At 51.4% G+C, this 14770-nt stretch overlaps 1 protein-coding gene across 3 annotated transcripts in view; it reads right to left on the reverse strand.

Moving 5' to 3' along the window:
- Window positions 1-11699: 11699 nt before the first annotated feature.
- CYTH1 (cytohesin 1) overlaps window positions 11700-14770 on the reverse strand; it is a 76111-nt gene continuing 73040 nt past the window's right edge. For 2 of the 3 annotated variants that reach the window (XM_040244721.1, XM_040244722.1), the window contains exon 13: window positions 11700-13584. In XM_040244721.1, coding sequence (XP_040100655.1) covers window positions 13506-13584 — 79 coding nt within the window. In that variant the 3' untranslated portion in view covers window positions 11700-13505. The remainder of the gene's footprint in view (window positions 13585-14770) is intronic. The other variant, XM_040244720.1, reaches the window with a different exon arrangement.

Here is a 14770-nt window from a genome sequence, read left to right on the forward strand (position 1 = left end):
TCTGGACTACTTTAAAAAGAGTCAGAACAACCATCCTGACAAACTATTAATGCACCTGAATCACGTTTGCTTGGGTTACAGAGAACAAATTCAGATAAACTATTCACACAATTCTGTCTGCATCCACTGCCGGGACATGGTTTCCATCCCTAATCAGGGAACTTACTAAGATCCTGATTTTTTTTTTTTTTTTTTTGGTGCAGCCAAAAAAAAAAAAAGTTTAAAAGCAAGGCCAACACTGGGAGAAAATATTTGCAGCACATATATCCAATTAAGGACTTGTATCCAGATTCTGTAAAGAATGTTTACAACCCATTAACAAAAGGACAACCTGAAATTTTTTTTTTGAAAAAAAAAATGGGCAAATGACTTGAGTAGACAGTTTGGCAAAGAAGAAATACAGCGAACAAGCCAATGAAGAAATGCTCAATATCATGTCACTAGGAAAATGCAAACTAAAACCACTATGAGATATCCCCACTGCTGCTGCTGCTGCTAAGTCACTTCAGTCGTGTCCGACTCTGTGCGACCCCATAGACGGCAGCCCACCAGGCTCCGCCGCCCCTGGGATCCTCCAGGCAAGAGTACTGGAGTGGGCTGCCATTGCCTTCTCCTGATATCCTCACTAAAACTGGTGAAACCAGAGACTGACAGTACCAAATATCAGCAGGGACGCAGAGCGGCAGGGACTCGGGGTGTTGCTGCTGAGAATGTGAGGGACAGCTTATTTGAAAACGTTTGGTGGTTCCCTCAAAGATGCCCCCGCTCTACAACCTAGCAACCCTGTTCCTGGGTACTTACCAAGAGATTTAAATGGAAGCACTTGTCCACACCAAGACTTGTCCATGCAGGTTCGTGACAGATTACTCAGAACAGAGAAAAACTGGTGGACGGATTGACAGTGAAATGCCTCCCAGCATCTAATGATTCACACAGCAAAGTGGAGTCAGCACAAAGGGCTACGGGCCAGGAGGTAACCCAACTGGGAGACCTCAGAGAGAGCAATGCAGCCATGAGTGCTGGGCGGCAAAGGGCTTCTCTCAACCTTCTTGTTATGGGGATTTCTCAATAAGCCTGCCCGAGGAGAGGACAGCTGTGACTGGACACTTTCCAGCCTGGCCTGGGCTAGGCTGGGGCACCAGGATGTGGGCAGAGGGCTTCCCTGCTGCTGGGTTTGGACCTCAGTCCGTGTCCCTGCACCTCGGGGCAGGGCTTTCTCGTGGTTCCGCCTCTCCCAGGAGTAGGATATCTCCTCGTGTGCCTCCTCATAGGCAGAGGGCCTCTGTTCCTCCAGCCTCACCACCCTCCAGCCTCAGTCTCCATCTGTGTTTTCTGCGGCTCCCTTGGTGACTGCAGGCTTTTGTTCTGTAAGGAGAGCTTTGAGGGCTTCGAGGAAGTTTTCTCGGCTGCCTGCCCTGCCCCCACCCCGTGAGCACGGCGTGGTCCCTGCGGAGGACCCCGTGGGTCTCAGCACCCATGACTCTCGCCCTCAGCTGGCCTGCTTTGTGCCTGCCATGCTTCACTAGAAGTCTCGGCTCACCTCCTGCCCAGCTCTGCCCCGTGACCCACTCTCCTGCCTTCCTTGGAGGCCTGTCTTAGATTTCAGGCAGCTCCTTAATGGGCTTGGAATGGTTTTGTAGATCTGTCTAGACTTCTCCTGTTAGGATGAGGGTGTGACTCTTTCCAGCTTTCTGTGTCCTAAATGAAAGCCAGAATATCTAGCTTATTGATTTAAAAAAATTGGAAGGTTGGGGGAGTGACAAAATGTGAATAGTTGGAAATACTGGGTAGTAGGAATATGGGCTTTTGGTATTATTCCTTGTGCTTCTTTGTGTTTGTAGAATTTCAGGGACTTCCCTGGTGTTTCGGTGGTTAGGCCTCTGTGCAGTGGAAGCAGAGGCCTAACCATCCTGATCAGGGAGCTAAGATACTGCAAGCTACACAGTGAGGCTGCAAAGTTTAAAAATAAATAAAAGTTAAAGCAAAATTTCAACAATAAATAGAAACAATGTTTATATTAATTTATATTTAAATATACGTTTATAATAAATATATTTATATTGTTAAAATATTTATAATAATTTTATAATATTTATAAATATATTGGGAGCTTCCCAGGCAGTGCTAGAGGTTAAAGAATCTGCCTGCCAATGCAGATGTAAGAGACATGGGTTCGATTCCTGGGTGAGGAAGATCCCTTAGAGAAGGGAACGGCAACCTACACCAGTATTCTTGCCTGGAGAAGTCCATGGACAGAGGAACCTGGAGGGCCATAGTTCATAGGGTCACACAGAGTCAGACATGACTGAAATGACTTAGCACGCATGCATAAATATCTATTTATAAATAAACAGTAAACATCTATAAATCAGTACATATGATGTCAATTCAGAGGCAAACCGGACAGAGCTGTGGGTGACCTGGGGACCCACCTCTTTTGGTTGGCATTTGAAGTTGGGGGCGCAGCCTCATGGGACTGTGTCCTTCACCCGTGGGATCTGATGCTGCCTCTGAGTACGTAGTGTCGGAACTGAGTTACGTTGGAGAGCATCCAGCTGGTGTCATGGAGGGCTGATTGGCTGGGGACAACCCCCACACATCTGGTGACAGGTTAAGGAGAGACTCACAGTAGGTGGAAGTGGCGTCTTCCTCCGGACCCAACCTTCGAAAGGTAAAGGTTAAGCTACAGACAAGGCTATAAGCAGCAATTGCTTGGAAAGCTTACCGAGGCCAATTACACAAGACATGCACCACCCGAAGCCAGTGTTTGCATGTAGCCACACCCTCTTTGCCCGGAACCCGCATGCACCTAGGAACAGGCCAAGAGCTGAGTGTATCTGAGGTTTGGGCTCTGCTCCTTGGGAACTGACCACCTCCAAGAAATATTTGGTGACTTGGACTATCTCCTTGCTTCCTTATATTTCAATCCAGAGACCAAGTCAAGGAAAAAGTCACCTGGCCCCCAGGGCACACCACCCAAACTCCTGTTTCAACAGGCTCCCCAGACCCGGGGTCCATCCTTTGCACGCTTGAACTTCAGTGGGGTCTCCCCCGTGTGGTGGGCACCTGGAGGAAGGCAGATGCCCCCGGTTTAACATCCGGCGTATGCCACCCCAACGGGGGCCCTTCTGTCCCTCCTCCCGCAGCCTCCAAGGGAGTCCACCGGCACTGCTGAGCAGACCTGGAACATCATCCTCCGGGAAGTGCAGAAGGTGGCACCCAAAGTCTGGGGAAAGGGCGCCCAGTAAGATGTCAGCGTCATCCCCAGGCAGATACTTCACAGGTATGAGTGGATCTGGTGCCAAACTGAGTCAACCGTGTCACACGTGCCTGGGAAGAGCCAATGCCATCCGGGCAGGCTGAGTATGAGAGTCTGTAAAACAGATGAAAGGATGTGAGGTCCAGCTTTTCCCCTGCACATCTGCTAAGATTCGCTTCAGCAAATTCTTCCCCAGAGTGGGGGGTTTCTTCCCAGGTTTCTCTGTGCCGTCTGTGTGAGCCAGGGTTCTCCAGAGGAACAGAAGCAACAGACCCCAGAGCTTGCTTCCTCTCTCTCCAGTGGGTGAAGACACAGCAAGAAGGCAAGACAGCCTCACCAGGAACCGCCACCTTGCCTTTGGACTTAGAGCCTTCAGAACTGTGAGGAATAAATTTCTGTTGTTTCGACCACCGGGTCTGGGATATTTTTGCTGCAGTAGTCCAAGCATGTGTGTGTGTTGTTGCTTCAGTCATGTCTGATTCTTTGCGACCCTATGGACTGTAGCCTGCCATAGGATTCTCCAGGCAAGAATACTAGAGTGGGTTGCCATGCCCTCCTCCAGGGGATCTTCCTGACCCACATCATTTTATGTCTCCTGCATTGGCAGGTGGGTTCTCCACCACTGGCACCACCTGGGAAGCCTGTAGCCTAAGCAGGCTAAGATAAATAGGCCTATTTAAAGATTATCTCTTCTCTGAATAGGTATGGAGCACACAGGGAGCAGACGCAGTGAAGAAGCAAACGTTAAGCAAGGCCTCCTCCCTTTCCAGTCCACCTGGTGCCTCTGAGTTCCGAGGAAAAAGGTTCAGACGGGAACTGTTTAACCTGGGGCCGTGGAGGGACTCAGCCCCTGGAGACTCCACCCACTTCTCATCTGGGGCTTCCTGTGTACTTTTCTAGGGCAGACCATCCATAGCATGTATCAGCTTCAAGGAAGGGCCCAAGGCCCACAGGTAGTAAGAACCACTTCTCTGTAGGCTCTGGATGATACAGATACAAAAACTTTTCCCAGATGTGACCTTTCCCTGTGAAGAAATGACAGTTTCTCACGTGGAAGGGGCTGATGCATGAAGTTCGGCGTTCTCAGAAAACGGAAGGAGACGCAGCTTTGATTCCTAGAAGATGCTCAGGGAGCCTTCAGACAGGGGCACTTGATGCCTGCAGGAGAGACTGGCTGAAAATGTGACACTCTTGGAACCCTCGTTGGCTACACCTGAGCAAACATCCCCCATCATGGTGTCAGGGCCATGTGGCTGCTGAAAGGAGGGTCTATCTACCCCACCCCCCTCGATATAGGGTGTTCTCTTTAGAGGGACCACATTCTGCTGATGGCTAGGGAGACGGTGCTGAAGCAGACAGGCTGGCCTGCACACTCACCCTCAGAGCCCACCAGTGTCCAAAGGCTGAGGTCAGCCTGCAGAGAGTGTGGCCCCTATAGAGACTGTGGCAGCGAGGGAAGCAGAGCCCATTGAAAGTAGGGTGTAAGAGCTAGATGGCCCTCCACCCCAGGTAAAATCAAGCCCTGAACGATGGGAGAAGCCCCCGGAGAGCTTCCAGAGGGGCCTCTGGTGCTGGCCTGAGACTCAGCCAGTCTGAGATCACTAAGCTGCTGTAGGACCAGGCAGCACTCCCCTCCCCACCCCCTGGAGCCTGTTTTGAGAGCACAAAGTGAGGAAAGTGCCCGTGGATTTTGCCTAGGTTGAGAGACAAACCGCTGTGAAATTAAAATTCAGTGTCATCACGGGAAACTGGGCAAGCAGCACAATTAAGAGTGTTACTTTCCAAACAGAAAAGAAAGAGTCAGCATGATGTGAATCACGACAGGGAGAGTCCACGGAGTGGTAGGGAATTTGGGATGAAGGCTGGGAGGACTCCTGAGGATGAGGTGGGGAGGGGCCCAGTTGGGACTTTAGGGATGAACAGAAGCATCCCAGGATGAGGGAGATGGGGGAACTTGCAAGCAGAAGGCAGAGCGGCTTGAGGAGCCGGGAGACAGACAGTCCCTAAGAACCGGGCTAAGAATCCAGAGGCTGGAAGGAGGAAGGAACCAGGAAAGGGGCAAGAAAGAGCCAAGAGTGGGAGACAAGCAGGTCCAGAATCCTGGAGGAAGAAAGTGGAGCTGCCCAGAGGGGCAGCAACAGGCTTGAAGTGAGGTGGGGCTGGGCTCACCCAGGCCACCAGAGGAAAGCGAATAAACCACCTGCAAGGGAGTGCCAAGCACAAGGTCCAGGAGGTGCTGTGTGCTCTGGACACCTGCAGAGATGGAGAGGCTGCAGGAAAGGACGCTGGCCACATGGCCCAAACTGACAGGTCATAAATCTGTTCAAGCAACACCCAGGAGCACATGTTATCACCTGGCAGGATGCTCATTTTTTTAGGTGGTAGTCAGGGACCTCCCTGGTGGCTCAGATGGTAAAGAATCTGCAAGAATCTGGGTTTGATCCCTAATCAGGAAGATCCCCTGGCGAAGGGCATGGCAACCGACTTCAGTATTCTTGCCTGGAGAATCCCATCAACAGAGGAGCTGGGGGGCTACAGTCCATTGGGGTCACAGAGTCGGACAGAACTGAGCGACTTTCACAGGGATAGTAAAGAAATAAAAAGGCCAGGACACAGGTGCTCAATAAATTGTAATTATGTCTTGCTTAAGAGCATTAAGATCGGAAGAGACCGTGTGACAATCACTGATGGTGTGACACCAAGGATACTGGCCAGGAAGATGCCGAGCAGAATCCTGAAGCATCAGGAAATATAAATAGATTTGTTTCCACTGAGTTTGTACAAAGATCTAAACCAAGAGCAGAAAGTTGATTCCACGTGATACAGTGTGGTAAACCAAGAGGAAGGTTGGATTAAGGGAGATAAGGCTAATCCGATAGCAGGCCTCTGGTCCCTCTCTGGTGCCTGAGTCACATGACCATCTGTGGCTAATGGGGCCAACGTTTTCTACTGTCTTCCACACAGTGGATCAGGTCACACACAGTGGATCGCTCGTGGCAACCAGGTTAGTAAACATCTCACTCCAGGTAGAAGCTGGAATTGATCTAAACCATGAAGATCTAGCAGAACCCTTGGTTGGAAAGGAGAGAGACACACTTCACAGCAAGACCTGATGATAGGGCTGCTGCTGGCCTGTCTACATTCGAGTCAAGACCCTCCAGAGAGGGGATCGCGGTTCCGTAATGTGAGTGAGACAAGGACCTCCCCGGAACAGAGAGGCAGAGTCCAGGGTATCAGGCAGCCTAGAGTGGTGGCCTGGCCCCGTGCTTTGCTTGCTGTGCCTACACCCAAACAACCTACGAAAGAAAAGACATGGCAGCATTTATCACTCGCATGTGATCCTCGCCTCACAGCATTTCCTTTCCACCAAGGTTCCTTTTGGCGCCCTTGGGGAGGGGTCTGATGTTCTGCAGTACAAATGGGCAGCTGCTTGGTGTGTCCACGCATCACTTTTTTAAAAATAATTTTTTTTTTAGTTTTGGCTCTGCTGGTCTTTGTTGCTGGGCTCAGGCTTTCTCTAGTTCCATCGAGCAGGGGCTACTCTCTGTTTCAGTGCGAAGGCTTCTCATTGCAGTGGCTTCTCTTGTTGCAGAGCACAGGATCAAGGGCTCTAGGCTCAGTAGTTGTGGCGCATGGGGCTTAGTTGCTTCGGGGCACGTGGGATCTTCCCAGACTGGGGATTGAGCGCTATCTTCTGCGTTGGTAGACAGATTTTTTACTGCTGAGCCACCAGAGAACCCCCCAGGCAGCACGTTTTAAGCAGAACTCTGTTTGGCGCAGCTGTCCACCTGCTTGGAGGGAGCGGGTGAGTCAGCTGGCCCCTTGCTCTGGACCCCAAACTGGGATTTCATGCATGGCATGCAAAGGATTCCACAGTTTTCAAAAATAATTAAAATAATGATGATGAAACTGAGTTCCAGGTCCAGGCACTAGATTAAGGGCTGTTTTTGTTTTTTTTAATATGCATCACCCGATTCACTCATCCTTAGCCCAGTGAGGTACGTCCTGTCCCATATATGTGTACCTGCCCTAGAGTGTGCGGGATCCATGTGGTCCATGCGTATCTATGTGCACGTTTTCCAGCCCTGTTCACTGAAAGGGCAAAGAGATGAAGACACCTCAGTAGCAATGGGCACACCTAGAGGCCAAGTCTTGGCCTCTAAAAGGAACTGGGGGCCCCTGGAGAAATGGCTGACCCTGGAACTGAGAAAGGGTGGGTATGAGGTGATCCAGAAGTATTTTGTGATGCCAGGAAAGGCGTCAGTGCTAAGAAAATGCAGGGTACATCAGGTCATGTCATAGGACACGGAGCCAATGGATGGGGCTCCCACTGGCCAAACCGGGGACATTTTGAACATTAGACTCACTAAGGACAGTAGGATGTTACAGAGCTCTGCAAACAGGAATCTGTGCACCCACACCATTAACAGCTGTGCAAAAGAAAGGCTCCTTCTCACAGTCAGGACGCCGAGACCAACCGGTCACTCAAGGGGGTGCTGGAGGTGGGGCTCATCATTTTGCAGCCACCAGAGTAGAGATAAGTGTGTGCAGAGCACTCAGGCAAGAATCACCAGTGAGGCTAAGTCCAGGGGGTAGTGTTGACAAGGCACCCTCCTGGGGCGATCAGAGCATGAGCTCAGGTATAACACACTGAGTATGCATGGGACACCCCGGGGCACAGGCCCAACAGGACAGGAAGTGGGGAAGAGACAAGAGGCACATTTTGGGGCCCCAGCTGGTTGGCCGGTGCAACCATTTGACTGGTCATCTACCCAGGCGTTTACAAACACTAGAGGCTAGTCCTGTGGGGTGTCAGCAGGCGGTGGGTGGGCAGAGGGGCCAGGGGAAGAGCCTGACCTTGAGGTGGCAGAGAGGTAGGTGAGCCTAAATTCGTCCATCAAAGCTGAGAGGAGGGAGTGGAGGCAGGTCCTTAGCTGAGGACGAAGATGCAGATGCAACAGGACAAGCTGTCAAGAACGCCAGCGATGCTCACGAAACCTGCACATGAATGCTCATGGTTCCACTGTCCACAGCAGCCCAAGAGTGGAATTTACTCAATACCCATCAACAGCTGAATGAATAAAGATGTGGTACAGCCATAAAATGGGACATCAGTACTAAAAGAGAATGAAGTGCTGACAACCTACACCACCAATGGACCTTGAAAGCAGTGGTGGGTGAGGGCAGTCAGACCCAGAGGACTGCACCGCGTATGACTCCAGTTGTATCAGACGTCCAGGAGAGTAAGTCCCCAGAGGCTGAAATGAGGGTCTGCCTAGGGCTGCAGGGGGATGAGAGGATGCTAATGGGAACAACAGAGTTTGTTTGGGGATGATGAATATATTCCAAAAGTGATGGTTAATGGCTGAATGACTTGGTGAATACACCAAACCTACTGAATTGTACACTTTAAATGGATGAATTATATGGTTCAGAATTATACTTCACTAAACCTGATGTGTATATACGTATGTACGCATGTCTGCCTAACAGGGAAGAGAAGGAAGTGTAACTGATCAGGACTCTACAAGGCCTTCCCTGGAGAGACACCTCCCCCCACACCCCCATGTCCTCCACCTGCCCCTTGTCTGGAAAAACTTTAGCCAAAGAATAAATTTAATCAGAGAAATGAGAAAATGCAGAAACAGAGGAAAACAGTCAACAAGACAAAATAAGTCATTAAACAAGATACCTTTAGTTCCTCGTCAAGGGTTGGAGGTAACATCCTCAGTAATATCCCTTTGGCTGTTTTACAGATACTGAAACCCCAACCAGGAGGAAGTTGTTAACAACATGATGATCAGACTGCAGACGTGACATAAGCTGCTCCGTCTTGCACAAGTCCAAGAAGTGGCCTTAAGGAAATGGGAACAAACTGACCCTGGATCTGAAGAGTAACTGAACTTAAAAGTAATCAAGGTGACACTGATCAGATCACCCCATGAGAAGTCTCAAGATGACTTCTGGGGCTGTCTGTGCTGCTCTGCACGTGGGCCCCCAACCCTACATGTGTACCCCAGAAACTCCCCCTTAGAAGCTCTTGCCCCCTGACAAGGGGAAATGGGTTCTTTGGGACATGAGTCCACATTCTCTGCAGGATTGCTGGCTTCCTCAATAAAGCCATCTTTCTCTGTAATCAACACTTGTCTCTCAACATTGGATACTTGGCCAATGAGCAGCCAAACCTGAGTCTGGTGACAAAAAGAATCAGGGTGGTTGTTTAAGGCAGTATTCTCAAACAGTCCTGGGCGCCAGAAGCACCTGGAGAACTTGTTGAACCGTGTCAGGTCCGAGCACTGCTGCTGCTGCTAAGTCGCTTCAGTCGTGTCCGACTCTGTGCGACCCCATAGACGGCGGCCCACTAGGCTCCTCCGTCCCTGGGATTCTCCAGGCAAGAACACTGGAGTGGGTTGCCATTTCCTTCTCCAAGGCATGAAAGTGAAAAGTGAAAGGGAAGTCGCTCAGTTGTGTCCGACTCTTAGCGACCCCATGGACTGCAGCCCACCAGGCTTCTCCATCCATGGGATTTTCCAGGCAAGAGTACTGGAGTGGGGTGCCACTGCCTTCTCCACAGGTCCTAGCACAGCAGGCTCCAATTCAGTGGGTGTGGCAGGTGCCTGAGAATCTGTACTTCTAACCCACCCCCAGATGCTGCTGGAAATGCTGTCCAGGGAACCACACTTTCAGAACCACAGGAAGTGATGACATTTATTCACTGCTGTTGTTCTAAAATTGAGATCTAATTCACTTACCAAGAATTCACCCTTTTATGTTTAAAACTGTTTTACTTTTGCCTGCGCTGGGTCTCTTGCTGCACACGGGCTTTCTCTAGCTGCAGCGTGTAGGGGCTACTCTCCGGCTGTGGTGCCCGAGCTTCTCGCTGTGGTGGCTTCTCTTGCTGCAGAGCATGGGCTCTAGGGTTCAGCAGTTGCGGCCCATGGGGCTGAGTTGCTCCGCAGCATGTGGGGTCTTCCCGGACTAGGGACTGAACCCGTGTCCCCTGTGTTGCTGGGCAGATTCTTAACCACTGGACTACTGGGCAAGCCCAGAATTCACCCGTTTAACGTGTACAATTCAGTGAGATTTAGTGCACTTGCAACGTTGTGCAACTATCAACAAATATTTTCAACACCCTCAAAAGAAACCCTGTACCCATGGGCAAGTCACTCCCATTCTCCTGGCATCACCAGCCTCTGACAACCACCAACCCACCTTCTCTCTCCACACATTTGCCTTTTAAAGACATTGCAGATAAACAGAATCATATAAACCATGAGCTTTTGTGTCGGGCTTCTTTCACGCAGCATGCTTTCAAGGTTTAGCCATGTCGTAACACGAATCCCAACTTCATTCCTTTTCATGGCTGTGTGATATTCCACTGTATGAACCCACCAAAGTTCACTTATCTATTCTTCAGGTGATGGACATCTGTATCGTTTCCACCTTCTGGCCACTGTGAATCACGTGGCTATAAACATTCCAGTGCAAGCTTCTGACATGTTTGCAGTTCTCTTGGGCAGATGCCTGGGAATGAACTGCTGAACCACACGCTAACTCTACATGGTGCTTTCTGGTGAGCCACCAGCCAAGGGGACAGGCTAGGGCTTGTCCGTCTCCTTACCCTGTGATGCTATGCTGAGTATCTTCTGGGCTTTTGGGTTCTACCTCACTGTGACTCTTCCCTGGCATTATGGAGGCACATCTGGAAACCGAAATGATACTGAAAAGGTATTATAAAGGCTGAAGGCACATTTCTTGATCTTAATAAAAGTTGATGTCTGGAGAGACTGTCATAGAGAATGAAGTAATTCAGAAAGAGAAAAACAAGTACTATATAATATTGTTTATATGTGGAATCTAGATACGTGCATACCAAGCAGGGGAAGGAAGGGTGGGATGAACTGAGAGACTGGGATTGACACATAGGCGCATACCAAGCAGGGGAAGGAAGGGTGGGATGAGTTGAGACTGGGATTGACACATACGCGCTACCATGTATGAAACAAATAACTAATGAGAACCGACTGTATAGCACAGGGAACTCTACTCAATGTTCTGTGGTTCCCTAAGTGGGAAGGAAATCTGAAAAAGAAGGGGTACACTTTGTTGATTCACTTTGCTTCACTCTGTTGTACAGCAGAAACTGACACATTATAAAGCAACTATAATCAATAAAAATGAATAAAAGAAAATAAAGTCAGTGTTTGACACTGGTTTCTTCTTCCAAAAAAGGGGGGAAATCACTGGGCTACTCATCTTTCTTGCTCTGTTCTCTTTTATGGAAGACAGCACCGTCCTCCCCACTTCCGATCTTTATCATCACTAGACTCGGCCTGTGTGAGGTTCAGGCGACACACCCACCCTCACGAGCGCAACCAGACAATCACCTGCCTTCTCAGGGCCCCGTCGGGCATGAAGCAATGCCACAGGTGACAAAGTGCTTTGGGCAGGTTTGGAGTTTATTTGCTGCAGTTCCTTGGCGCTAGTTTACAATGCAAAAAACAAACAAAAAGAAATTGGAATAATAATTATAATTTTTTAAAAACCCTGTCAACAACTTTCAGTCATTTCTTTATATTTTGACAAAACTTTTTTTAAAACAAATACAAAATAATCTAAAAGGAGAAAAACTATACATGGATTATTTACACCTCTGATAAATAGACTAATACTGATCCAGGTGCCTCTCTGTCTAGGTAATGTTCACAAGAACCTTGGCCAAGGACTCAGATCACCAGGGGGGCTCCAGCACTGGCCCAGACTCCCTGGATCCCGGTGGCCCTGCCCTGGCTCTCTCACCCAGAAAGGTCAGGTTACCAGCCTGGACCCTCTTCTGTCACCTTCACAAGCTCCGGCATTAAAACGCTTGAAGCCACTCCAGGGAGGACCTACACAAAAGTGGGGCCCAGAAAGCCCCCCCACTCCTCTTTACCAAAGCTATTTCCAGAGATGCGAGCCTGCCTGGAAGGAGTCGGAGGAGTCGGGGTCACACGGCCTGGGAGGGGTCTGGCGACGCCGGCCTGGCCGGCCCTGCTCTGCCTGGACTGGGGGCCGGGCCCGGACAAGAGTCCCTGAGAGAACAGCAGCAGAGCGGTGGCCGCGGCTCCTTCCGGCCGCGCGTCAGGAGCGGGGGCCGAGCCCTCACCCCCGGCTCCCCCAGCCCTGGCCCTGCCGCGCAGGTGAAGGCCTGCTCCCCTCCGAGGACCACCGCTAAACCCACGGCGTGGTCCAGGTGAGGGCCAGTTCTGAGGCAGAGAAGGCTGAAGCCCTCGGGTGATCGGGTCAGACCTGCTCCTTCCTCTAAAACGAGGACTGGAGCGTAGGGGCAGAAGGAAGAAAAACCAAATAAGAAACAGGTCATCCCAGAACCTCTATGGGACTGCCTTCCTCACAGTTTTGGTTATTAGGTATGTAGCTCAAGGAAAGATGCCGACTTTCCATCTTAAAGCCCGACAAGAATGAATCCTGAAAGAGAAAGAAGAGCGCAGGCGGCAGGCGCACTCCCTTCTCCCTGCAGTGCTCCCCAGGCGCCAGGAAAAGACAAGCACTGACTGGAGTGGCTGGCGCTGCCCTGCAGACCCCCAGGCTGTCCTCGACGCATGGCCCCCTCCACCCTCTCGCCACCCCTTCTCCCACCCAGCCAAGCCCCAACAAGCACCGGGAGGCAGTCTGCCCAGCCCCTGCCCTGGGCTGACACCTGCAGCAGTGGTCCAGAGAACTTCTCCAGGGAGAAGCTTCCTGAAGCACATGGGACAGAATGCATCTGGACAGCTCTACTTTCTCTCTTTCTTTAAAAAACAAAAATATATCTTTATAGTATGTGGCTTCTCTTCCATTCCCCCTTTTTCCTTAACATATAATAAGATACAGATACACGTATTTATGGTGCAGGGTTGAAGGCTTCTTCCCAGGGAATAACCGAGAGGTAAACGGTCGGCTCTGAGCTCTGCTCTCAGACCTGCTGAGCAGAGACCTGCGGGGGGTGGCCTGGCCGACAGGAGCTCTGTTCTTTTTTAGAGAGAAAGGCTCAAAAGCCAAGTGTGAAGGCGTCAGGCCCCCTTCCTCAGGGGTGACCACCTACCCTTCTCCCACTTAAAAAAATTAGCAAAAGCTGAAGCTAGTCTCTAGGAATTCAGGGTGATGCCTGGCCAGACGCTCCCACTCTGTTGGAGGCTCGGCAGCCACCCTGGGCCTCACTGGCTGGGAAGCACTCGCCGGGCATGCGGGCCCTGCTGCTTGTGCAGACTCAGTGTCTTTTCGTGGAGGACACTTTCTTCTTCCGCGCGGCCAGCATCTCGTAGAAAGGGTCCCTGCTGATGGCCGCCCTGCAGCACAGAAAAGGAGAGAAATCAGCAGGGACCGAGGAACAGGAACAAGAGATACAACCCCAGGCCAGGGCTTCCTAGTGGCAGCCGTGCCCACACACGCCCCTCAGCCGCCTGACCATCCCTGTAAAGGCCACGTTGTGGCATCAGCCTTCACTGGACCCACACGTGGCGCAAAAGACAAGTCTTGAGGGAGATGAGGTACAGGTAACAAGGTCACTGTGGGGCGCTTGTTGCCTGTTTCAACCAAGTAATCAATTTAAGTTCAGGAGTCCCCCACACCTCCAGGTGTGCTCTGACTTGGAAACCGTCGCGACGCTTCAGTCCTGTGATGACAGTGGCATGTGTCTGGAGCCGTGCCTGCCACACACCCTGTGTGTCACCTGGCACTCGGCGCATCTGGCTGGCAGCTGCAGTCTGTACTGAGCAACTTCTGAGTCCCCAAGTGCACCAGCTCAACAGCCAAGACCCATCACTGGGCAGCAGGGGCCTGAGCAGCGGCCAGTGGCCTGCCCGACATCCACAGCCGGGTGGGGAGAGAGCCCGGGCAGCCCCCACACTGGCCCCCGAGACACCTGCACAGGCAGTGACGGCAGGCCACAGCCCCCTGCTGCCCCTCATACCAGTCATTCTCCACTTTCAAGCGAGCTGTGATCCACAACTTGAAGTTTCATTTGCTTTCCCAGAGAAGTGGTATTCCAAGTGCCGACAGTTTCTGGGCTTGTCCCAAGCCCATGTGACTGTGGACTCTGCACATGACCAGGCACAAAATGGCTCCTGCGAGCTGACCCGGCCCTGTTCACAGAGAGGACGTGTGCACGGGAGGCAGGACCTGGACAGGGCCGGGACATGTCCCAAGGGACTCTGCCATGCGGAGCGGTCTGACCACGTGGAGAGGTCGGGAGGGAATCCTGCTTCCATCTTCGGGGCGTCAGGGTGAGGAGTCCACCTCAGCTTCCTGGGTGGGCCAGCCCCTAGGGACGCCACAGGACACACGACATGCTCAGGTCTGGAAGCCCCACCCAGCTGCACATGTAGGTGTGCTCCCCTCCCGGGGACACCCAGGAGACGGCTGGGTCACGCCTGATGAACGCAGCACCAGTGGTGAGAGTGAGGACGTGCTCCCAGGAGGAAGAGCCATGGAGACAAGCATGGTGATGGGCAGTGGGCATGATGGTGGGGGGGA

This window comes from Oryx dammah, unplaced genomic scaffold (genome assembly GCF_014754425.2).
Source record: "Oryx dammah isolate SB20612 unplaced genomic scaffold, SCBI_Odam_1.1 HiC_scaffold_8, whole genome shotgun sequence".
NCBI lineage: Eukaryota > Metazoa > Chordata > Mammalia > Artiodactyla > Bovidae > Oryx > Oryx dammah.